This window comes from Oncorhynchus nerka, linkage group LG28 (genome assembly GCF_034236695.1).
Source record: "Oncorhynchus nerka isolate Pitt River linkage group LG28, Oner_Uvic_2.0, whole genome shotgun sequence".
Lineage (NCBI taxonomy): Eukaryota > Metazoa > Chordata > Actinopteri > Salmoniformes > Salmonidae > Oncorhynchus > Oncorhynchus nerka.
The window spans coordinates 45,813,315-45,836,734 of NC_088423.1; the positions used below are offsets into that span (position 1 = coordinate 45,813,315).

At 44.0% G+C, this 23,420-nt stretch overlaps 1 protein-coding gene across 3 annotated transcripts in view; it reads left to right on the forward strand.

Annotated features, from left to right (window-relative positions):
- Window positions 1–23,420, forward strand: part of LOC115113294 (ninein-like protein) — a 42,390-nt gene that overhangs the window by 12,189 nt on the left and 6,781 nt on the right. The window contains exons 3-20 of one of the 3 annotated variants that reach the window (XM_029640805.2): window positions 3,820–3,916; window positions 8,496–8,695; window positions 12,065–12,131; window positions 12,319–12,509; window positions 12,808–12,963; window positions 14,196–14,363; window positions 14,992–15,128; window positions 16,614–16,754; window positions 16,937–17,111; window positions 17,627–17,737; window positions 17,862–17,951; window positions 18,552–18,696; window positions 19,481–19,549; window positions 19,650–19,774; window positions 20,001–20,368; window positions 20,636–22,075; window positions 23,061–23,165; window positions 23,296–23,365. In XM_029640805.2, the coding sequence (XP_029496665.2) occupies window positions 3,820–3,916; window positions 8,496–8,695; window positions 12,065–12,131; window positions 12,319–12,509; window positions 12,808–12,963; window positions 14,196–14,363; window positions 14,992–15,128; window positions 16,614–16,754; window positions 16,937–17,111; window positions 17,627–17,737; window positions 17,862–17,951; window positions 18,552–18,696; window positions 19,481–19,549; window positions 19,650–19,774; window positions 20,001–20,368; window positions 20,636–22,075; window positions 23,061–23,165; window positions 23,296–23,365 (3,855 nt within the window). Of the gene's footprint in view, window positions 1–3,819; window positions 3,917–8,111; window positions 8,176–8,495; window positions 8,696–12,064; window positions 12,132–12,318; window positions 12,510–12,807; window positions 12,964–14,195; window positions 14,364–14,991; window positions 15,129–16,613; window positions 16,755–16,936; window positions 17,112–17,626; window positions 17,738–17,861; window positions 17,952–18,551; window positions 18,697–19,480; window positions 19,550–19,649; window positions 19,775–20,000; window positions 20,369–20,635; window positions 22,076–23,060; window positions 23,166–23,295; window positions 23,366–23,420 lie in introns of those variants that run through there. The other 2 variants (XM_065012853.1, XM_029640806.2) reach the window with 2 other exon arrangements.

Consider the following 23,420-nt stretch of genomic DNA (forward strand, 5'->3'; position numbering starts at 1 on the left):
TTGGTGCATTAAAACTAGTTTTTCAACCACTCCATGCATTTCTTGTTAACAAACTATAGTTTTGGCAAGTCAGTTAGGACATCTAGTTTGTGCATGACACAAGTAATTTTTCCAACAATTGTTTACAGATTATTTCACTTATAATTCACTGTATCACAATTCCAGTGGGTCAGAGGTTTACGTACACTAAGTTGACTGTGCCTTTAAACCGCTTGGAAAATTCCAGAAACTGGCATGGCTTTAGAAGCTTCTGATGGGCTAATTGACATCATTTGAGTCAATTGGAGGTGTATCTGTGGATGTATTTCAAGACCTACCTTCAAACTCTTTGCTTGACATTATGGGAAAATAAAAATAAATCAGCCAAGACCTCATAAAAAAATTGTAGACCTCCACAAGGCTGGTTCATCCTTGGGAGCAATTTCCAAACACCTCAAGGTACCACGTTCATCTGTACAGACGATAGTATGCAAGTATGAACACCATGGGACCACGCAAGCGTCATACCGCTCAGGAAGGAGACATGTTCTGCGAAAAGTGCAAATCAGTCCCAGAACAACAGCAAAGGATCTTGTGAAGATGCTGGAGGAAACATGTACAAAAGTATCTATAGTCACGGTAAAACGAGTCGTATGTCAACATTACCTGAAAGGCCACTCCGCAAGGAAGAAGCCACTGCTCCAAAACCTCCACTAAAAAGCCAGACTACAGTTTGCTACTGCACATGGGGACAAAGATCATACTTTTTGGAGAAATGTCCTCTGGTCTGATGAAACAAAAATAGAACTGTTTGGCCATAATGGCCATCGTTGTGTTTGGAGGAAAAGGGGGGATGTTTGCAAGCCGAGGAACACCATCCCAACCGTGAAGCACGGGTTGGAAACATCATGTTGTGGGGGTGCTTTGATGCTGGAGGGACTGGTGCACTTCACAAAATAAATGGCATCATGAGGTAGGAAAATTACATGGATATATTGAAGCAACCTCTCAAGACATCTGTCAGGAAGTTAAAGCTTGGTCGCAAATGGGTCTTCCAAATGGACAATGACCCCAAGCATACTTCCAAAGTTGTAGCAAAAAGGCTTAAGGACAACAAAGCCAAGGTATTGGAGTGGCCATCACAAAGCCCTGACCTTAATCATGTTGAACATTTTTGGGCAGAACTGAATAAGCGTGTGCGTGCAAGGATCCTACAAACCTGACTCCGTTACACCAGTTCTATCAGGAGGAATGGGCCAAAATTCACCCAACTTATTGTGGGAAGCTTGTGGAAAGTTTGACCCAAGTTAAATAATTTAAAGGCAATGCTACACTCAATTAGTATTTGGTATGTAAACTTCTGACCCACTGGGATGTGATGGAAGAAATAAAAGCTGAAATCAATCATTCTTTCTATTATTCTGACATTTTACATTCTTAAAATAAAGTGGTCATCCTAACTGACCTAAGACAGGGAATTTTTACTCTGATTAAATCTCAGGAATTGTGAAAAACTGAGTTTAAATGTATTTGGCTAAGGTGTATTTAACCTTCCTATTTCAACTGTAGGTATTACAAACTCAGTCAGGGAGAGGTTGAAAAGGTCAGTGAAGACACTTGCCAGTTGGTCTGTGCGTGCTCTGTGTACACGTCCTGGCAATCTGTGAATGTGACCTGTTTTAAGGTCTTGCTCACATCAGCTATGGAGAGCGTGATCACACAGTCATCCGGATCAGTTGGTGCTCTCATGCATGCTTCAGTGCTGCTTGCCTCAAATCGAGCATAAAAACCATTTTGCCCATCTGGTAGGCTTGCATCACTGGGCAGCTTGCGGCTGGGTTTCCCTTTGTAGTCATGTCTCACAATGGTACGCAACGGTCATTGAAATTATTCTTATAAATGCACTAGTTGGACCAATGATTTTTTTTCAAATCGATCAGATATTGACTGAATTATACCACCTAAAACAAATAATGAATGGAGTAAAGGCATTTTGGTGGGAATTCAGGTATTCAAATCTATTGTAAAATTTCACTTTTCTTATAATGCACTCCTATTAAAAATGTAAATAAATATTGGACTGTTTCGGTGACTGTATTAGTGCCACACTGTCGGTTACGAGGTGTGACCGTTTAGTCACTATAAATAGGCTTCTCCATGCTCTGATGGTCATTAGTAGCCAACCAAACTTGCTAACTGCCTGCTACTCAGCACTCTTTTGTCCCGAATCACTCTGACATGAATGCAAAGGTATTTGAAAATCGAATCAAACATGAGCCCAAGCTCTGTCAGGTTGGATGGGGAGCGTTGCCGCACAGTCAGGTCTCTCCAGAAATGTTTGACCATGTTCAAGTCCCGGCGCAAGGACATTGAGACTTGTTCCGAAGCCACTCCAGCATGGTCTTGGCTGTGTGCTTAGGGTCGTTGTCCTGTTGGAAGGGGAACCTTCTCCTCCAGTCTGAGGTCCGGAGCGCTCAGGAGCAGGTTTTCATCAAGGATCTCTCTGCTCCGTTCATCATTCCCTCGATCCTGACTAGTCTCCCAGTCCCTGCCGCTGAAAAACATCCTCACAACATGATGCTGCCACCACAATGCTTCACTAGGGATTGTGCCAGATTTCCTCCAGACGTGATGCTTGGCATTCAGGTCAAAAGTTTAATCTTGGTTTCATCAGAACAGAGAATCTTGTTTCTCATGGTCTGCGAATCCTTTTGGTGCCTTTTGGCAAACTCCAAGCGGACTGTCATGTGCCTTTTTTACTGAGGAGTGGCTTCCGTGTGGCCACTCTCTATTATAAAGTCCTGATTGGTGGAGTGATAGGAGAACCTTTTAGAAGGACAACCGATCTCCACAGATGAACTCTGGAGCTCTGTCAGTGACGATCGGGTTCTTGGTCACCTCCCTGATTGCTCAGTGTGGCCGGCTCTAGGAAGAGTCTTGGTGGTTCCAAACTACTTCCATTTAAGAATGGAGGCAAGTGTATTCTTGGACCTTCAATGCTGCAGAAATGTTTGGTACCCTTCCCCAGATCTGTGCCTGTCTCGTAGCGCTACGGACAATTCCTTCGACCTCATGGCTTGGTTTTTGCTCTGAAATGCACTGTCAACTGAGGAACCTTCTATAGTCAGGTGTGTGCTTTTCCAAATCATGTCCAATCAATTGAATATGCCACAGGTGGACTCCAGTTGTAGAAACATCTCACCTGAGCTCAATTTTGAGTCTCATAGCGAAGGTTCTGAATACTTAGGTGAATAAAGTATTCTTGTTTTTTATATGTAGTAAATGTGAAAAATGTACATTTTTCATTGTGTGTCGATCGATTTTTATTGAGTATATTTTAGAATATGGCTGTAACATGTCAAGGGGTTTGAATACTTTCCAAATGCATTGTATTGTTTGCGAGATCAGACTGGTCCATACAATCAGTGTTCATTTGCGTAAGTTGCTTTTAATTTCAGCGCATCTCATTTGTAAACATTTCAACTGTATTTTTCAATTGCACAAAAAATCACTGATGAAGCGTTTTAGCTTTCTTATAGATCCATCGTTAAGCCAATGTATTCCATTGAGGCTTCTTCAGCCATAACCAGAGTGTTTGACAGGTCATTACAAACATTTCCACTGTTTTTGTTAACTGAGAAAACGAATGGCACAAGCAAGATTGGGAAGAGCCGCCAGAGTATGAACACAATCAGTGCTGCGAGATTTAAGTGACAAGTGGATTTTGCACCCCTCAAACACAGGAAATGGATGGCTAAAAAGAACAGATCCTCATGTGGGCGGGGCATGTGCGTTGCTAATAGTGTACACAATTAATTCACTTTCCCTTTTGTTATGCAGGTGAATTTTGAGGAGTTCAAAGAAGGCTTTGTAGCTGTGCTATCACGCTCTCTGGACTTCAGCACCTCTGAAGAGGAGAGCAGTTACCTGGAGCCAGGTAAAACACGCATGCTGGGGAGGTGGGGCTTTACATTTAGATGTCTGCGCAAACACACTGATTTGTTTATGTACCTAATCAGTTCAGATAGCTGTTTTTCCATGTCCACTGACCCATGTGTGAAGAAGATGGGTTTATTGATCAGATTCGAGGTGCGAATGCGGCTCAGCTCTCCTTTTTAATGAGCCGTTAGCTCCCCTAAAAACAACTCGATATGGGGAAGGAGTTCCTTTTTATGTTTTGTGTACTCGGTGTATTTAGCTTGAGTATTTTCTATCAATATTTGTTTTCTTTCCTGGATCAGCTGATGATGGCCAACAATCTCACTAGACATCTAGCCTACAGCTAGACACTAATACGCATCCAATCCATCCAGCAAGGTGACTCTTTCGGTTAGAAGAATTTGATTTTGCAGTGGCATAGGCCTACATTAACTGTACTTTAACTGTTTTCTCAGCGATGCATAATGAAGTGTTAAGTAGACATAGTTCCACTTAAAGTGCACTTTCTGTGATCTCCAAGATCCACGATTCGTACAGGATTTAAGGTAAATGTTCTAATTAAATTGTTAAATGCTTAATAGTGACAAATACACTGTCATAAATGTAATTTCAGGTAAAGAAAGAAATGTTTGTCACACGAGTTGTGAAGACTCCACCCATTAACTCATGAATTATGGACAACTCATGAACTAGGGTAGAAAACATGTTTTGATTCAACTCATGTGTTATATTGAATGTAGGCTACCTGTTCTGTGTGTGTAAAATTGCTTCAGCCGAGAGGATAGGCTACCGGCAATGGTGTAGGCCTAGTGCAGGGTGAGCACAGTTTACCCACCCTTTTCAGAAAAATGCATTGAAAGTATAGGGAACGATACTTTACATTTTATTTACCGCGACAGGCAATCAGTTTACCTAAAATATATCCTTTTTTTTTTATTCCACTACATCACTGGCTACCGTCATACCTATTTCAAGTTCATGGTAATAAACATAGTAGCCGAGTCTAGTATGTTAGGGTGACCATTCAGTTTCAGCCCCATTACAGTTGTCCCAGCTTTTCAGGCTACAAAACAATTACAATTTGTCAGCAAGACGTGTAGCCCGAATCAATGGCAATCACTGAATGTCATTGGTTACACTGTTTGGTGTTTTGTAACCGATGTCTATTTCCATTCATAAAATGGCGTGAGTATACATGCAGTTTGGATGCTGGATTTATTTTGGAGTGGACCAAACATGCACAGGTAGCCTACAGGTAGCCTACAGGTAGCCTACAGGTAGCCTACAGGTAGCCTACAGGTAGCCTACTTTTTTCATATGATCTGTTTGACAATCCGATGAAAATATGAGTGGTTGTGTTCATACCACATTAAAAGGCAATTCATTTTTAGCATTTTAAATGACATCTTTATTATTGTTAGGCCCATGAAAATTAAATTGTGCTGCGCAATTGCGTAGCACAAAGGAGACCCACCCTCCACCTGAATGTCATAGTATAATTTGTACTCTAAGATGGATTGTTTTAAGTAAACATTGTATCCTTGTGGATAAACGTCTGCTTTTATATGAGATAGTCTGCTTTAGTATGACCTCATCGAAAGCAATTAAAATCATTTTTTAGACTCGTACTTCATTTAGGATATTCTGGTTTGTTGCACAGGGTGGATTGACCGTGAGATCACCTGAATGAGGACTCCTACAGTAAATGACGACCGTACTATTGGAGACATCAAAGGGATAGGCTATATTTAGTATCTTCCCTCCCTACGGAAATGCAGTTGATCCAGTTAATAATCTCTGTCCTGATTTAGTTCCAGGATGGATTTGATTCTGAAACAAATACTGATTCAACTGTGTTTTAAACTTCCTGTACCTTTTTAACAAACCCAAACTCAGTTAAGATAATATGTATTGTACAGCCATTCACTTTATATGATTTGTGAACTTTAGTTGGCCATACATTGGTGTGTTCTTTTTATTTTGAAATGTGTTTCTTGAGTTTTAGGGTATTGCAGTAAGAGGATCTAGGAGGAGGGCACCAGAGTTTCCCTCCTTCCCAGAATGTTACAGTATGATTTAAGTTTATTGCCAAGTTCGTTTCTGGGAACTGATGACCACTGTCCTTTTGAAATGCCCTTTTTTTAAAGGGTGTGTTTGACAATGTTTTTTGTATGACCAGAGATTTGGCTACTACTAAGTCTACTGTACAGTTTCTCCCTTGTTTCTTTGTAACTAAACATTAACAAGCTTTTGTGAGAATATGTTTATAGTAGTAATTGTGGGCAGACAAAATGCCCAGCTGGTCTAAAATGTTTTTTTTCTTTAGTGATAGTTACATATTGTGATTTTTATCTTTGGATGATGTTTTATGTGGAAAATATTATATCGATACTTTGACTCCAAGTTTATCAATTTGTAAAAAAATGTATACTTTTTTTTCCTTCTAGGTAGTGCTAGCTAGTCTACTGTTTTAAGTTTAGTTTATTAGTATCTCCCTTAGCTACTGCACGTGCAGCAGCTACTCTTCCTGGTGTCCACATAAAACATACAAATAGTACAGAACAGTTATAGACAAGGACATATTTTTCATCCTATAGCTTGTTCTGTCTTTTTAAATAGTGAGCCAACATGTTTGATAAAGGAAGGCTGGGAAAATTGTTTAAGACCAGTCACCCAAGCCATAGGCTGTTCTCTCTGCTTTACCGTGGTACCGGAGCAACAAGTCTGACACCAACAGGCTCATGAACAGCTTCTATCCCCAAGCCATAAGACTGCTAAAAGTTCGAACAAAATGGCTTCCTGGACTATCTGCATTGACTCTTTCTTTTTTTCTGTATTACATTTTTTATCTTTGCACTGACTATGCACACTCAAAGGACTCTACACACTCACTCCCATACAGTACCATTCAAAAGTTTGGACATACCTGCTCATTCAAGGGATTTTCTTTATTTTGACTATTTTCTACATTGTAGAATAATACTGAAGACATCAAAACTATGAAATAACACATGGAAATATGTAGTAACCAAAAAAGTGTGTGTGTGTGTATGTGTGTATATATATATATATATATATGTATGTGTGTGTGTGTTTGAGCTTCTTCAAAGTAGCCACCCTTTGCATTGACAGCTTTGCACACTCTTGGAATTCTCTCAACCAGCCTCACCTGGAATGCTTTTCCAACAGTCTTGAAAGAGTTCCCACATGTGCTGAGCACTTGTTGGCTGCTTTTCCTTCACACTGTGGTCCAACTCATCCCAAACCATCTCAATTAGGTTAAGGTTGGGGGATTGTGGAGGCCAGGTCATCTGATGCAGCACTCATCGCTCTCTTTCTTGGTCAAATAGCTCGTACACAGCCTGGAGGTGTGTTGGGTCATTGTCTGTTGAAAAACAAATTATAGTCCCACTAAGCTCAAACCAGATAGGATGGCGTATCGCTGCAGAATGCTGTGGTAGCCATGCTGGTTAAGTGTGCCTTGAATTCTAAATAAATCAGACAGTGTCACCAACAAAGACCCATCACACCTCCTCCATGATTCACAGTGGGAACCACACTTGCAGAGATCATCCGTTCAGCTACTCTGTGTCTCACAAAGACATGGTGGTTGGAACCAACATTTGGACTCATCAGACCAATGGAAAGATTTCCACCGGTCTAATTTCCATTGATCTTGTTTCTTGGCACAAGCAAGTCTTTCTTCATATTGTTGTCCTTTTTAGTAGTGGTTTCTTTGCAGCAATTTGACCATGAAGGCCTGATTTCACGCAGTCTCCTCTGAACTGTTGATGTGTCTGTTACTTGAAATCTGTAAAGCATTTATTTGGACTGCAATCTGAGGTGCAGTTAACTAATGAAATGATCCTCTGCAGCAGAGGTAACTCTGGGTCTTCCTTTCCTGTGGCGGTCCTCATGAGAGCCAGTTTCATCATAAAGCTTGATGGTATTTGCGACTGCACTTGAAGAAACTTTCAAAGTTCTTGAAATGTTGCTGATTGGCTGAACTTCATGTCTTGCTTATTTGAGCTGTTCTTGCCATAATATGGACTTGATCCTTTACCAAATAGCCCTATCTTCTGTATACCACCCCTACCTTGTCACAACACAAGTGATTGGCTCAAACGCATTAAGGATGAAAGAAATTCCACAATTTAACAAGGCATACCTCTTAATTGAAATGTATTCCAGGTGACTACCTCATGAAGCTGGTTGAGAGAATGCCAAGAGTGTGCAAAGCTTTCATCAAGGCAAAGGGTGACTACTTTGAAGAATCTGAAATATATTTTGATTAGTTTAACACTTTTGGTTACTACATGATTCCATATGTGTTATTTCATAGTTTTGATTATTATTATTCTACAATGTAGAGAATAGAAAAAATAAAAACACTTTTGACCTGTACTGTACATGTAGCTTACTTATGTTATTCTTATTTATTTTTCTTTATTTTATGGTACTACTGATATTGATTACTGCATCGTTGGGAAAGCGCTTTCAAGAAAGGCATTTCACTGTAATCTCTCGCTGTCCTTCCCAATCACCATCTCTTTCCTCTCCTCTCCCGGCCCTCCCAGTTGTTCCTGAGGAAGTGAAGCCCAAGTTTGTGAAGGGAACGAAGCGCTACGGCCGGCGGTCCCAGCCGGACAGGCCCGACTCTGAGCTCACAGCTGACTCGGAGGGCTCTCGTCCTTTCAGGACGGAGCAGAAGGAGTCCTCTCCCGCTGGCGTGAGGAGGATAAAACTCAGACGCTCTACTTCTCTAGAGAGTGTGGAGGTAAGAGACGTGCTCCTTCTCCACCCCTCTCACCTTTTGTCTGCTGTGTTTTATGCTGTTGCTGTGCCCTAATTTGAGAGTCGCTGACAAAGATGGCTGACTTTTGACTTCTCAAGCTTGGCTCAGGGCCCTAATCTAGATCTGACTGTTTGGAGTGAGATTCCCATTGGAATGTATTTTTTAACTAGGCAAGTCAGTGCTTCACTTCAATTTCCTTCACATCCCTTGAATGGTGTGTTGTGCTGGGTGAGGTCTGAATCAAATATCTCTATAACCTTCAATTTGTTGGCAACCACACATTTTCTAGGATTCCACACCATACTTCTCTTCAGACCACTGTATAACTGAGTGAGAGAGTTGAGTCTCAGAGGTACTTGGGGTTTTGAGCAGACCGCTCCACTCCACACCCAGGAAGTGGGATTATATGGAATGTGCTACTGGCAGCGCTCATGGCTGCTCCCCGCTCCTGCCCCACAACAGCCATTCCCCCAGTTTTTAGCTTTGACTCTCTCGCTCTCTCTCATTGCTTTATTGGCTTGGAAAAACATTGTGTAAATATTGCCAAAGTGTCAATGTATGTGATATACATTGTAATAAAATAATAAGCTCTCTACTAGTCAGAACCTCTACCTTACGGAGGAGAGCTTTGGACCATCTGATTATACTGTATTTTGTGATTTTGAATCTGCTGACTCAGTCTGATAATATTGGATTGAGTGGAATCCTCTGTTATGCTGCTGGCTTGGTGCATATTCCAGGTACTTAAGGGATCTGATCTACCATGGCTTTGTCTTTCATTGGTCTCATTGCATTTTATTACAGTATTATTAGGTGTGAAATGACGGTAACGAGGCCCAGGAAAAGTCATAGTTGGGGGGGGGGTTGTTTGCTTATCTCCCAACATCATGTTTTGGGCTCTAAATTGTATAACCGTAGAAGACAACTAGTGAAGGAAAGGTCATCGTGGTGGCTGACGGGTATCTGTCTGTGTTAAAGACTCGGCGTGAAACACAGCTGTGAGTGAAAAGTTTGGCGCCCTTTGCAATTGACCTGTGTGTGTTCTGAGTCTGGAATGAGTAGGTTAGTTGAAGTAAGAGTTGCATAAATGGCCTGGATAGAGATTTTGATAATGAGGCTATACACTTCTCACATTTTATCTATGAGTATGCATACATAAACCTAGCCGACATAATCATCGAAAAGCAATGGTTGACCTCTGTCGGCCGCTGCCTGTGAACAAAGTGCTCATTTTAGAAACCCATCCTGTTATCCCAGATTCTCTCTCTTTTTTCACTTTGAAATATTTAGAGCTTTTATGTAACGCTGCACTGACTATCTCTGATAACTCGTGAGATTACGTCTTTCCAAAGCCCCTCTCTCCCTCGTCAGGCCATAGTGCCAGATAGATCCCTGTGTCATGTTTCTCATTAAGCTCTCCACCAATAATCTCTTTTTAAATAGTTAACATTTCCAGCAGTTAAGGCATTATGTAAGCAGCTTTAAGCCTTGGTGGATTCCTTGCTACTGGAGGATAGAGAGTTGAACTACTGCATTGCATCCCTGTCGTATTGTTGGTTACAGTGGATGGGTCACAGCAGTTTACCCAGGTAGAGTGTAGTAACAGTCAACTCCTTGGTAACAGGGACATAGTTATCTGGGTGAACGATGTGATTGGAATGGAGGAGGGTGGGATTCATGGGGCTGGGGAGTTGATGGGTCGTTTACCACTTTTGGGCTGAAACACGGTTTCTTTGTGGAATTTTGGTGGTGGAATGTTGCCGTCGGCTACCCCTTATTATGTAAATAATTGAACTGGTCCTGTTAAATACTTCACACGAGGTTAATCCCTCTTCACATCACTTCATATGTCTTAAGTTATCATACGCAACCTACATTGTGTCTACACATCCTTCTACAATGCAGCGTGTCGTCCGGGTTAAGTGCCCGAAGAAGCATTCTCAAGGACATGTTGGTGTCCCATTTAGCTGCCATGCTTAAGCTAGCATCTGTTTCCATTCACCTTTCATTCACATTCTATTTGTTGAGAGTTCTGTAACATTCTCCCTGTTCAGACGGAGTATTCCTTTTTGTCTGGTTACAGCGGGTAGTCAACCATCGTCAATCTGTTGTTGACTTGCGGACATGAATGTTAGGATTTCATCATCCAGCTGAAATGATTGTTTTTATCCTTTGATATGTTGAGGATTAGTCATGTCTTTACATTTTCAGCTGACTACATCACTGCCCACCATTTTGTGTTGTTACAGTGTTTGTTTACATTTAAGCCACGGTCCACTGTAGTAAGGAGCACAATGGTGTTCTGTGACCCTGAAGTGGTGCCTATGACAACAATAATAAACTCACTGACCAGGCGTAGCCTGCCATGTGTTGGAGAGAACCAAATGGATTTGTTAGCGAGAAAAGGGGGGGGGGGGGGGGGATTAGACAATCCTGAAACCAGCACAGTGTTCCCATTTTGAAAAGCCTTTCATGGATGAGTTAAAGGTTGTTCAAGAATTCCAGCTGATAAAAAATTGATAGCGTCTTGTTGTCCCATGATAAGTGGCCTGTTTCTGATGTGGCTCTGCAGCTTGGTGCCGTGCCCAGATTGATTCCTTATAAAGAAGCCATGAAATCAATAGACCAGTCTTCCACATGGGATTGATTTAAAATGATAAATTTCAAAGATTTTTGAGGGGGAAAATGTGACCTTGGCACCAAGACGGTAGCAGCCAATCCTTCCACAAATATATTCTCTGTTTAAGATGTTGCCAGGATTAATTTGGTTAGATTAGGGAAGTTTGTATTACATAATAAACTGATTACATAATAAACTTATGCATTTAATTCTACAAAGTGCTTTGGAACTTGCCTCAGTATACAGTACTCAATAACTGACTTCCATTACTAGCTTCAGTTAAACTTTATTATGTAAGACCATAATTAGTTTGTCTGCGTGAGAGCCAACGGCCCCATATGCTGCTGGGGAGTCCAGTCTACTATTGAGCCTGCTGGAATCACAATTTGCTGGTTCTTGCGCACTGTAGCAGAAATAATGTTGAGAAGGGGTTGGAATTCCTTATGGTCAGTTAATTGGTCTCTCTCTGTTGTCATTGCTCATCGCTAAACAGGCTAGCACTCGCTTACAGATGTCTCTCTTTCACACTCAGAAGGCACACTTACACAAACACACCTCATCTTCTGTACACTCTCTCACAACACACAGTTCACACACAGACCTACACACTGACTAAACAACGAGGCCAGATTATGATACTGTATGTGGACAGGCATACGGGTCAGCATTTTAGGCCGTGTAGTTTTTCAGTTGTGAACACTTGGTGACACTCGTCAATGTCTTACTTCCAGAGTCTCAAGTCGGATGAGGACACCGGGAGCCATAAGGACGCCATCCATCAGACTTTTGAGGCACAAGGTACTTCAATATTTCTATTTAAAGAGGATTTAAACATTTTAGGTGTACTTCATTGTACATTCATTTTTCAAGACTGGAGTTTTTCCTGGTTCAGTCGTGTGATCAGGAAAAACTCCTGGCCCTTTTCATAGTCTACTGCTATACCCTCTGAGGGACTTTCATTCTGACGTGTGTGTGTGTCTCTCAGGGCAGCAGAAGCGATGGAAGCGGGACAGTTCGGAGAGCACGCTCCACTCCCCTGGGCCGCGGGCCGAGGTGACAGACAGCCGGATGAGGGCGGTGTGGGGGGAGCTGGGGGTAGGAGTAGGTGGCTTTCTGAACAGGCAGGAGCTGTCCCTGGTCTGTGACCACCTTGGCCTGCAGGACCTGAATCCAGAGGTATGGCCAGCCCAACATTCCAGCCAGTGGTTGTGTTTTAATTCTCTAATTCCCGGAAGTGTGCACTTGCTCACTCCCCCTCAAGGGATCATAAGTATTGGATTAGTGTAAACTTGGGCTAAAGGGAGTTTTCACCGTTTCGTCTATCAGTAGGTACGTTCCGTCCATTCCTTTTTAATCCATGGGTGCACACCAAGGAGACTAAGGTAGTCAGACTGCAGTCAGTGGTTACAAGCCAATGATTTCTGTGTGAATTTGACTGTGTTTTTAACCACTGACTCTACGTGTTATCACACAGGAGTTGGATGCCCTCTTCAGAAATTTGGACACTGACCTGGATGGGAGGGTCAGCCTCAGGGAGTTCCAGAAGGGTCTCTTCAGAGAGGGGAGTGTCCCAGCTCCCACCTCTTCCTCCACCCCCATACGTCCCAACCCCCAGCACTCACTCCAGCAGGTGAGCAGACAGACACCCTTTTTAGGGCATGCGTACATGTTTTAACAGTAATTGATTTCTATGGAAACGTATGTGAGTGGGTCTGGGTCAGGAGAGTAAATGTATGTAATTAGGCCAGAACAATGATCCGTGGATAATACAAATGACAATATATTGGCACGTGGGACCTCCATCTGGCTCGATCTGAAGGGAGTTTGAGATTCATTCTATTTATAAGAAATACACTGTCACTTTACTTTAAATGGGTGGCTCTGTTTTTAAAAGAGCCTATTGAGATATTCTCTGTGGCTCATAGTTTATTATTAAGATATAGGCGTGATAAAGTATTCAAAATTATATGATCTATTGATTTATACATTATCCCTTCAGTATCCGACATACAAAGCCTACTAATTATACTGGTACAGTTTCTGTGTGTAAGTTTGCCGTCTGTCACTCAGACCAATTTCCTGCTGGTCAATTAAGGAACTTTAGGCAGCTGCCGATAAAGTCATTGACTGTTGAGGGCAGAGCTCAGTCTGCCCTTCCTGCATTCCTTTGCCGAATAACCATATCCACACAAGGAGAAAGTCCGCCAGAAATCATGTATTGCATTTCAGGCCTGAAATCTGCCTGCGGTTTGTTAACATGGGCTATGAAAAACCTCATCCGTTCTTTCAAAGCTGAGCATGTTGATGCCTCTCAGGTATTAGGAACAACTTGCAAGTTGTTTTGATAGCTACATGAACCAGCACCGAGACCCCCAGTGTGTTTCTCAGCCTGAAAACTACTGCCACTCCTCCATATCCTAAACTGGTGGGTGTAGTGGTAGATGTACAGTATGTCATGTGCAAATAGGGAATGGAAAATGGGCTAAACCAGATTAAGTGTTACGACACCAAAAGGGTGTTTATTAGCGCCGTGTGAAACACACGTGTGTGTGTGTGTGTGTGTGTGTGTATGGCACTGAGGCTCTTTTGTCTGTGGGAGCCTGGATTAAACAATGCACAGTGGGGGACGTCAGGTTATTCTTGGCGAGAGCAGCATGACCGATGGAGGTGTTCCTGCGACAATGCCATGCCTCTCAAGGACTTCTTTGTGTTTCTATGGCATTGTGGGAACAGCAGTGAGGCTACACAAGCACGTCCGCACTGCACAGTGGTCTGCAGCGGTGTTCTGCGGCGGAGGAACTGAATTGGGCCATCCGCTAGCCTGTTCCTGTAGCTCTCATGTCTTCCTCTGTTTTCTCCCAGGCCTTCGAGGAGCGGACGGTGCGCTCCACCTCTCCCTCTCTCCTGTCTGCCACCGTGGGTCAGAGGCTGCTGACCAGGCTGGACGAAGGGTCGGGCTGCACCAGTCCAGAGAAGGTCATCGCCCTCTGGACCGGCGAGGGCATACGGAACAGCAGGGACATCCTACAGGTTAGTCCCGGACTAGTTTTGAACCAATGCACGTGTTCATGCAACTACTGTTTTTTTTATTTTATCTCCTGCTGTCACAGATACACATGTTCATTGCTTGTGCCAGTTATTTTCAGAAGTAGCCTTGAAATGTTGAGTGCTCTGCCTTTTACAGCTGCTTGAATTGATATGTTGTTGAAGAGCCTTGGTGTTAGTTGGTTTGTACGGGATAAAGAAAGCTGCAGGGTTTCTAGGGGCGTCTCCTTCCTGTGTGTGAAAAGTGTTGCCAGTTCCATGTAGCTGATGCTCTTTTGCTTTCGATTAGATGCTTTAGTGTGGAACTCTAATCTATGTAACGCAGCCTACAAAAGCCCCTAGCTAGACACGCTCTAATTTTTATATGAAGTGTTACCGAGATAATAATGGTGTAATCTGCCACATTTTTAGTACCGTAGAATGTAAACATGAGGATGAGCTGAACTTTGACCTGAATTTATATATATACCATACACCACTTGTCAAAACACCTGGTCCATGAGAGCTTCAGGGATGGAGGTTGGCTCTAAAACACCAGGACCGGGGTTGGTGGTGATTAAGTTACCACTGCCATGCGTTCATAAATTGACCCATGCTGTTTGGTCCCCGCCAGACTCTGGACTTCCCCCTGGAAGAGCGGGTCAGTCTGTCGGAGCTCACCCTGGCCCTGGACAATGAGCTGCTGGTCAGCGGCAACGGCATCCACCAGGCAGCCCTCATCTCCTACAAGAACGAGATCCAGTTCCTCCAGTGGGTCTTTGGTTTGATACTGTATACTTTGGTACTGCACACGCTTCCATTGGATTCTAGAATGAAGATCATGGGCCAAAGAGAGTCCATAGAGAGCAATAGTAATGGTGTCCTTTTTGTAGGCACTAACGCCGCCCTGGCTCATTGGTTTAAGCATAATGGGGAAATTAATGGGTTTTTGGATCAAAATAAATAAGGTCAGTGGTAAACAAAGGCTTAGGACTTTCTTATACGTTTTGTTCAAAGCATTTTGAAGCATTTATGTAAGCAAAACGAGCACATAAAGGCTTTTATAATTCATAAAGGTCATGTTTAACTGACTGATATTATCTCCTAGAACAAACCGTGTAATATTTCCTACGGTCTGAAGTTAACACAGGCTTAAATTCTGCGCTCATCCCAAAACCCCATTCATCCCCCCCCATAGGAATGGCTGAACGAACCATTGGTAACTCATTTCCATTTCTTTTTTTAGGACTACAAGCTGGCGAGCTCTGTTGCATCCCCAGGGTTAATGTCCTGTATGAGCCAGTGACCCTTAAATGAATTTACATCGACTGTTTATTGATTTCATGGTCAGGCATTGCTTTAAGGGGAATCATTGGTTCAACTTCACTAATGTGCAGAGAAACTGTAGCCTACATAATGGATTTTGGTTCTGACTGATTTTACTACGGCTCCGACGAGATGTTGCTTTTATATTGTTGATTGTAAAAGTCATTGCTTTGTCAATTTAATGACCCAACTTTGGAACCAAAATACAGCACTCTTTCATTAAGTATTAATGTGCCAGTATTCTGCTGCCGTGGTAAGCCTATTTGGATTCTATATGCGTAATGTAGATATAATATCAACTCAGCAAAAAAAGAAACAACCCTTTTTCAGGACCCTGTCTTTCAAAGATAATTAGTAAAAATCCAAATAACTTCAGGGATGTCAGTGTTCTGCCATGGCCAGCGAAGAGCCCATATCTCAATCGCATTGAGCACGTCTGGGACCTGTTGGGTAGGAGGGCTAGGGCCCCCCACCGCCCCAGAAATGTCCAGGAACTTGCAGGTGCCTTGGTGGAAGAGTGGGGTAACATCTCACAGCAAGAACTGGCAAATCTGGTGCAGTCCATGAGGAGGAGATGCACTGCAGTACTTATTGCACCAGATACTGACTGTCACTTTTGATTTGAACCCCCCGTTCAGGGACACATTATTCAATTTCTGTTAGTCACATGTCTGTGGAACTTGTTCAGTTTGTCTCAGTTGTTGTACCTTATGTTCATACAAATATTTACACATGTTAAGTTTGCTGAAAATCAACAGTGAGAGGACGTTTCTTTTTTTGCTGAGTGTGTATATATATATATATATATATATATATAAAAACATCTGCTGTTAAAATTAGTCCTCCATGATGTCCTGAGCTATCGGGTCATTCTGGTGAGTGATGTGGTAAGGTCCATGCTGAAATGTTTGTCCACTGGCTGTCCCTCAGGGTCCTAGCAGACCAGGCGTGTCGGGAGAGGGACAAGGTAAAGGCCGACCTGGAGTGGGCCGACCGGAGGAACCTCCAGCTGGTCAGCGAGGTGGATGAAAGACACGCCGCCATTGAGTCACTGAATGAAACCAAAATCAAGTAAGACCTGTTCTTCCTTCTCGTTATAGATTACAGACTGATCTTGTGGTTGGAAAATCTTGCTTGAATGGTTGAATTTTCATGATCTGAGTGTGAGCTGTTGACCTTGTTGAATGTACTGTAAAGTAACTCCTGTTGAATGGAGGAGAGGCAATTTAGTCAAACTTCTCTCTGACTGGCAGGGGTCTGGAGCAGGAGTTCCGGGATAGGCTTACGGCCCTGCGTAGTGAATATGCGCAGGAGAACGAGGTCCTGCTGCAGCAGGTGGAGCATGAGCGGGCCAAGCTCAAAGAGGAAGTGGAGGTCCTACAGGCACACGATGCCAGTCTGCACGAGGAAGTCTGCAATGCCACCCAGGTGCCTGGCCCTATAGAGATGCCCCATGAGGTTTTTACAATGAGAAAAGCATGCTAATAAGACAGGCAATTGTTTGACCATCCCTCCTACAAGATTCCTCGAGCTTAACCTCCTATTTTTGATCTCATTGCTTTAGGCTCCTTAAGCTTTTGAATAGACTTTTTGTGTGAGTATAAACTGGTTAACGTTCTGCAAGGAATTTTTCATCTCCCTCCCAGTCTCTTCTCTAGACTAGAGAACTCAAAGGAGAGGATTAGATTAGCCCATGTGATAAAAAAATTTTTAAAAAGGGTTTTGTCTTGGCCTTCCTGCTTTCAACATCCACCTTCAGACACGCTCTATTCACACTCCAACTAGACCCACCCGTTCACGGACAACCAACCAATGGCAGACTGCTGCTTAGCTTCTTAACAATCCGCCTGTTGTTAGTACCCCCTATTGTGGCGTGATTATACTGTGTTGGATATCTTAAAGCGTTATCGTATCACTAAGTAACCCTCCCTCTGGGCTAACAGGAGAAAGGCCGTTTGGAGGAGGAGGGCAGTGTTCTGAAGGGGAAGCTGTCAGAGACCGAGAGAACCATCTCTAAACTGCAGAGAGACCTGGACCAGCTTCTACTAGACAAGGTGAGTGGGAGCTATGAGGATGGGCGTGATGCCATTCTGTGGTGACTCATCCCTCTGGTAATACTGCATAGCTCACTCCCTATGAATGATTGATGACAGTTTCCGTTTTGGTTGGCTGACGCAGTTTGGGAGCCTGGATCCGAACAACACAGGACTGCTTAACCAGGAGGAGCGCTTCTCTGAGATCATCAAAGAGTTCGAGCTGCAGTGCCGGGTAAGCGAGAGAAGGAGCCAGAGAAAGTGTGTATGTGTGCTCGCGTCTGTGTTTAAAGAATCATGCCTTGCGTGGAAGCCCCGAGGGGGCCTGACTTAGCCTGGCTACCATTCTTTTTAGCTAACATTCCACTAATTTGTCAATTGACAGGACTGGTAAGGAGTGGATTGTAAGCTACAAAGACTGTTACCAAGACTAGGCTTGACCTGGTTTACCTTTCACAATTTTCCAAAGCATAATAATTTGTTGTACACGGCATGCATAACATTCATGATTCATGGCAAACAGATTTTTTTTTTGCTCACTTGCCTGTACAGAGTTGAGATCAGTTTGAGTGTATCATGACAAGCCTCTTGATTTATCCAAATGCCTCCCATTTTTGGGAACCTAGAAAGTGAAGGTGAGCGCGTGTTATTCTGGGTTCACAGAATGAGTGTTGCTATGTGGCTTTACTAGCATGTGCACGTGGCAGTTAGTGAGGACACAGTTGACTGGTGCTGCGCTATCTCTATAGTAAGTCTGCTGTGTTTTGCTGGATGTGTTATTTATGTTTGTCTGAAGTGTCACCACTCTGCTAAATCACAAGTTTGTGTGTCACAGGCGCTGCGAGACCGGAATGACGAGTTGAACTCGGAGGTGGATTTTTTAAAGAGTCAGGGGATGGGGAGGAGATCCAGACAGGAAAGGGACACATCCACACACGCCTGGTCCAGCCGACGATCACCGACTACTGAGTCAGACTCAGGTATATCCCTGTTTTCTCCTGATTTTTGTCTCTAGAATCTATTTGTGTTAAGAACATAATTAAATATTGTTTTTCTCTTTTTCAGTCTTTACTTTGAAATGTATACTGAACAAAAATATAAACGCAACATGCAACAATTTCAGTTAGTTCATATAAGGAAATCAGTTAATTGAAATAAATTCATTAGGCCCTAATCTATGGATTTCACGACTGGGCAGGGGTGCAGCCATGGGTGGTCCTTGGAGGGCCCCCCACACGAGGTGAAGGAGCTGGATTTGGAGGTCCTGAGCTGGCGTGGTTACTCCCTCAACTTGACATCTGTGGCATTGTGGGTGACACAACTGCACATTTTTAAAGTGGCCTTTTGTCCCCAGCACAAGGTGCACATGTGTAATGATCATTATCAGCTTCTTGATATGCCATACCGGTCAAGTAGATGGATTATCTTCGCAAAAGAGAAACGCTCACTATCTGGGATGTAAACACATTTGTGCACAAAATTTGAGAGAAATACACTTTGTGCGTATGGAAAATGTCTGGATTTTTTTCTTTCCGCCCATGAAACACGGGACGAATACTTTACATGTTGCGTTTATATTTTTGTTCAGTGTATTTATTTAGACCTACTGTATACTAAAGTGTTAACTGAACATTTTATAAAATGTGGTTCTCTAATGCACATACACACACCTTCTCATTCCTCCACTGCGTAGCTCTCCAGTTACACAGTTTAGCTTAAGTCACTTAACTACTCTTTACTGTAATCCTGTCCATTGTGCTTCAGATAACCCGGAGATGAAGAGAGGCATATCTCCCATGGCGAGGAAAAAGCTTCAAGTGGCCGATAAGAATGGTAAGAATTGGAAATGTCCAACTTTTTATTTTTTTCTCTCCGTAAAAGCCCGTTGGGTGTGACTCGCACAACCTTGGTTATTTTGTTTCTGTTCCCTCAGGTCTGGGTTCTCTGGAGAGTCTGCCAGGTCTTGTTGTGAGCATTGAGACTGAGATGGCCATGGGACAGCTTAAGGAGAGACACAGCCAGGAGGTGCAGGACCTGAAGATTGAGTTAGAGACCAAGGTAGAGAGGAGGCGTTGTGACAGACAGGCTCACGCATTTTTGTATTGTTTTGATTATCGTCTCCTATTTTTTTGTTGTGAAATTAAGAGGTCCAAAATTGTAGGTAATTTGAGTGAAACTAGATGTAAAAAAAAAAAAATACAATTAAAAAGGAAGGTCAGTACATGGGAGGTGCATTTTTCAAATTCTGGGATATCTCTGACCCCTCATCATTCTCGCCTCAAAGGTGAACTTCTACGAGCGCAGCCTGGAGCTGATGCGGCAGAACATGGAGGTGGAGAGGAAGGACATCTCTCAGGGCTTCAAGGTGGAGATCAGTGATCTGGAGGAGCAGAAGGCCCAGGTGGAGGAGCAGGTTAAGAAGCTCAGGGAGGAAGTGGAGAAGCTGCAGGCCCAGCTACAGCGCAGCTCCGGGGGCCTGGGAGGGCCAGGCTGGGGCACTGACCAGGAGAGAAGGGCCCAGCGTGAACAGGCAGAGCTGGAGCAGAACTATGCCCGGGAGATCAGTAACCTGGTCCAGAGGCTGACCTCAGAGAAGGACCAGCTGGAGGCTGAGCTGAAGCTCAGAATGGACCAGGAAGTGCTGCTCGTAAGGTGGGTGTAGCCAACTTATCTTACTCCCTTGGCCTGTATTTTGTCATTCAACTCAATTCATTTCAAGTTCACATTGTTGTATAGGTTGGCTACCTGTTTCTCATTCAAAAAATTGTAATTTTTTGTGCCAACCGTAGTCCCTACAACTTCATCCCTTTAAGTCATAACACATACACTGGACTTACAAAACAATGGTGTGTATGTGAACTGGGAATGGTGTGCAGTTTGTGTGTGTGTGCCTAAGTGAACAGTCTGCTATGTAATCAGGAAAGAGGCAGAGCAGCAGGTGTCTCAGATGAAGACACAGCAGGCCCAGCACAGCCTCATGCACCAGCTACGCTGTGAGTGCCTGCAAGAACCGGAGCAGGAGAGGCACAGGGAGAGGCTCCACAGCACAGAGAGGGTGAGTGAGGAGCAGGCCAGGATCTGCAGCCGGGCCGCTGTGGAAAGGAAGAGGCTGGAGGAGGAGCATCAGGAGGAGGTTCTGCAGCTGAAGAAGCACACAGCCAGTCTGCAAAAGCAGGCTGATCTGGCCTCTGAGTCACATATACAGCACAGTCAGTCAGAGGCTAAACTGGAAGAGACTTGCGGTCAGTGCAGGCAACTGCAGGCCAGACTGGATTTGGTTTGTGCCCAGCTAGAGGAAAGCACTGTGTCTCTGGCGTTTCATGAGACTTTGACCGAGCGCCTGACCTCTGAACAGCAAGTTGTAGAGGAGCTGGGGTTGGTGAGGGATAGAGAGAGAGCGCTCTTCAGTGAGGTGTCTCAGCTAAGCGAGGAGCTGCGTATTCTACGGTCTGAATCTGAGACACTTCTTCAGGACAAAGAAATGTTGGCAGAGAATTGCAGCCGTCTGTCCAGTGCTTTCATACAACAGCAAGTTCAACTGAGGGCCAAAGAGGAAGACACGGCGACCCTGAGGGGGGAGTTGGAGAAGGCACGGGTGGCTCTGAGAAACGAAGTTGCGCAATGCTCAAGGCAGTCTGCTGAGATGGTCTCCCTGAAGATGGACCGAGCAAAGCTGAAGGAGGAGCTGAGAAAACGCACGACAACCATTGACCGTCTGCAGTCAGGTCTTGACTGTGTCACTGAGGAGTTAGACCAATGGAAGAGGGCAGAGGAGAATCTACAGGAAGCCTTGAGGCAGGAACGAACCAAGGTCACACAGGTCCAATCCACCCTGGACCTGGAGAGGGAAGAGACGGACAGTTTGAGCCAGGAGAACGTCCACTACATCCGCCTGGCAGACCAACTCTCCAACCAGATCGTAGAAATGGAAACGGAATCATCCAAACTCCGAGACCACATCCAAGAGCTGAAAGCCCAACTGAGTGAAACGTTCAACCTGGTTTCTAATCTAAGGGCCCAGCGAGAGGCCAAATCCACAGAGGTACACCACCTTGTGTCAGATATGAAGCAGATGGCAGGTCTGTTAGAGATGGCGGAAGCCCTGTCTAATAAGCACTATAGGGAAAAGGAGCTGCGGAACGCCCAGCTGGAGACCAAGGAGAGTGAGCTGCACTCCCTCAGAGGAAAAGCTGGCAGAATTGTCCAGCTCCAGCAGGCGCTGCTATCCTCTCGGGCAGAGGTCCACGGGTTGGAGGAGGCCTTTGAGAAGGAGAAAGGCAAGATGAAGGAGCAGCTGGTGGAGATGGAGAAGCTGGTCATGGCTCTGGAGATGGTGATGGACCCTGCCAGTCCACACAGGTTTGTGACGTGCAGGCCGGTCACCAGAAATCAAACCAACCTTCGAACGACTAACCTTCACCTGCCTGATTGCAATGTTTTCTTCCCCAAATATGGAGGCTGAAATTTGAATGACTAATTGCAACCGACCAGCTCTCATCTGAAAGAGATCCTCACCTTTTTCTCTTCAGAAACCTTCTGTCTTGGGCCTCCCGAGTGGCGCAGTGGTCTAAGGCATTGCGTCGCAGTGCTAGAGGCGTCACTACAGATCCGGGTTTGATCCTGGGCTGTGTCGCAGTCGGCCGCGGCTGGGAGACCCCTGAGGCGGCGCACAATTGGCCCAGCATCGTCCGGGTTAGGGGAGGGTTTGGCCGGCTGAGATGTCCTTGTCCCATCACGCTCTAGCGACTCCTTGTGGCGGCTGGGTGCATGCACGCTGACTTCAGGTTGCCAGCTGAACAGTGTTTCCTCCGACACATTGGTGCGGCTGGCTTCCGGGAGCAGTGTGTCAAGAAGCAGTGCGGCTTGGCGGGTCGTGTTTCGGAGGACGCATGGCTCTCGACCTTCGCCTCTCCCGAGTCCGTACAGGAGTTGCAGCAATGGGACAAGACCGTACCAATTGGATACCATAAAATTGGGGAGAAAAAAGGGGTAAAAAAGTACATTTAAAAAATAATAATAATAATAAAAAACTGACTTCAACCATTTCTACACCTCCAACATCAAACTGTCTGGAATGCATTAACAATTTACTATCTCAAACGGAATGGTTTTCACCTAGGTGTGCATGCTAGTAGATTTCATTTGTGTGAATAACATTTGTATCATTTGAATGTTTACCTGTCTAATACCGTGTCCATTTTACTTCACCACAGAAGTGCATTGATTTCACCCAGTTTTATTTGGAACTGAAATGTTAGCGTCAAATTGTAAATTCTTCCCCGAAATTATTACTCAGAAAAATGCATTTGAGGAGAAACTCATATCTCAACTATTTCAACGCTAGATCTCAGCTAGACAAGGTCAACTGTGAGAACAGTGCACTGAAGGACAGATTGGCCATATTACAGCAGGATGTCCAGAGACTTGAGGTGGAGATTATCCAGAAGAAGTAAGTTGATCCGTCAGTAATGTTGCTGTGAGAAAATGCTCAATTCAGATAGGGCTTACAAATGTCATATTTAAGCTTTATCCTGTCTACACAGCATTGAATCATTCCTTTCCATCTTTGATTCCATCAGAAAGAAACTGGACAAAGTGGAGCAGGAACATGAGAAGAACAGGGAGGAGCAGGAGAGGCATTGCAAAGAGGTTTGTTTTCAAAAGTTTTTTGTTTCCATTTTACCATAATCACCCTGCTTAGTTC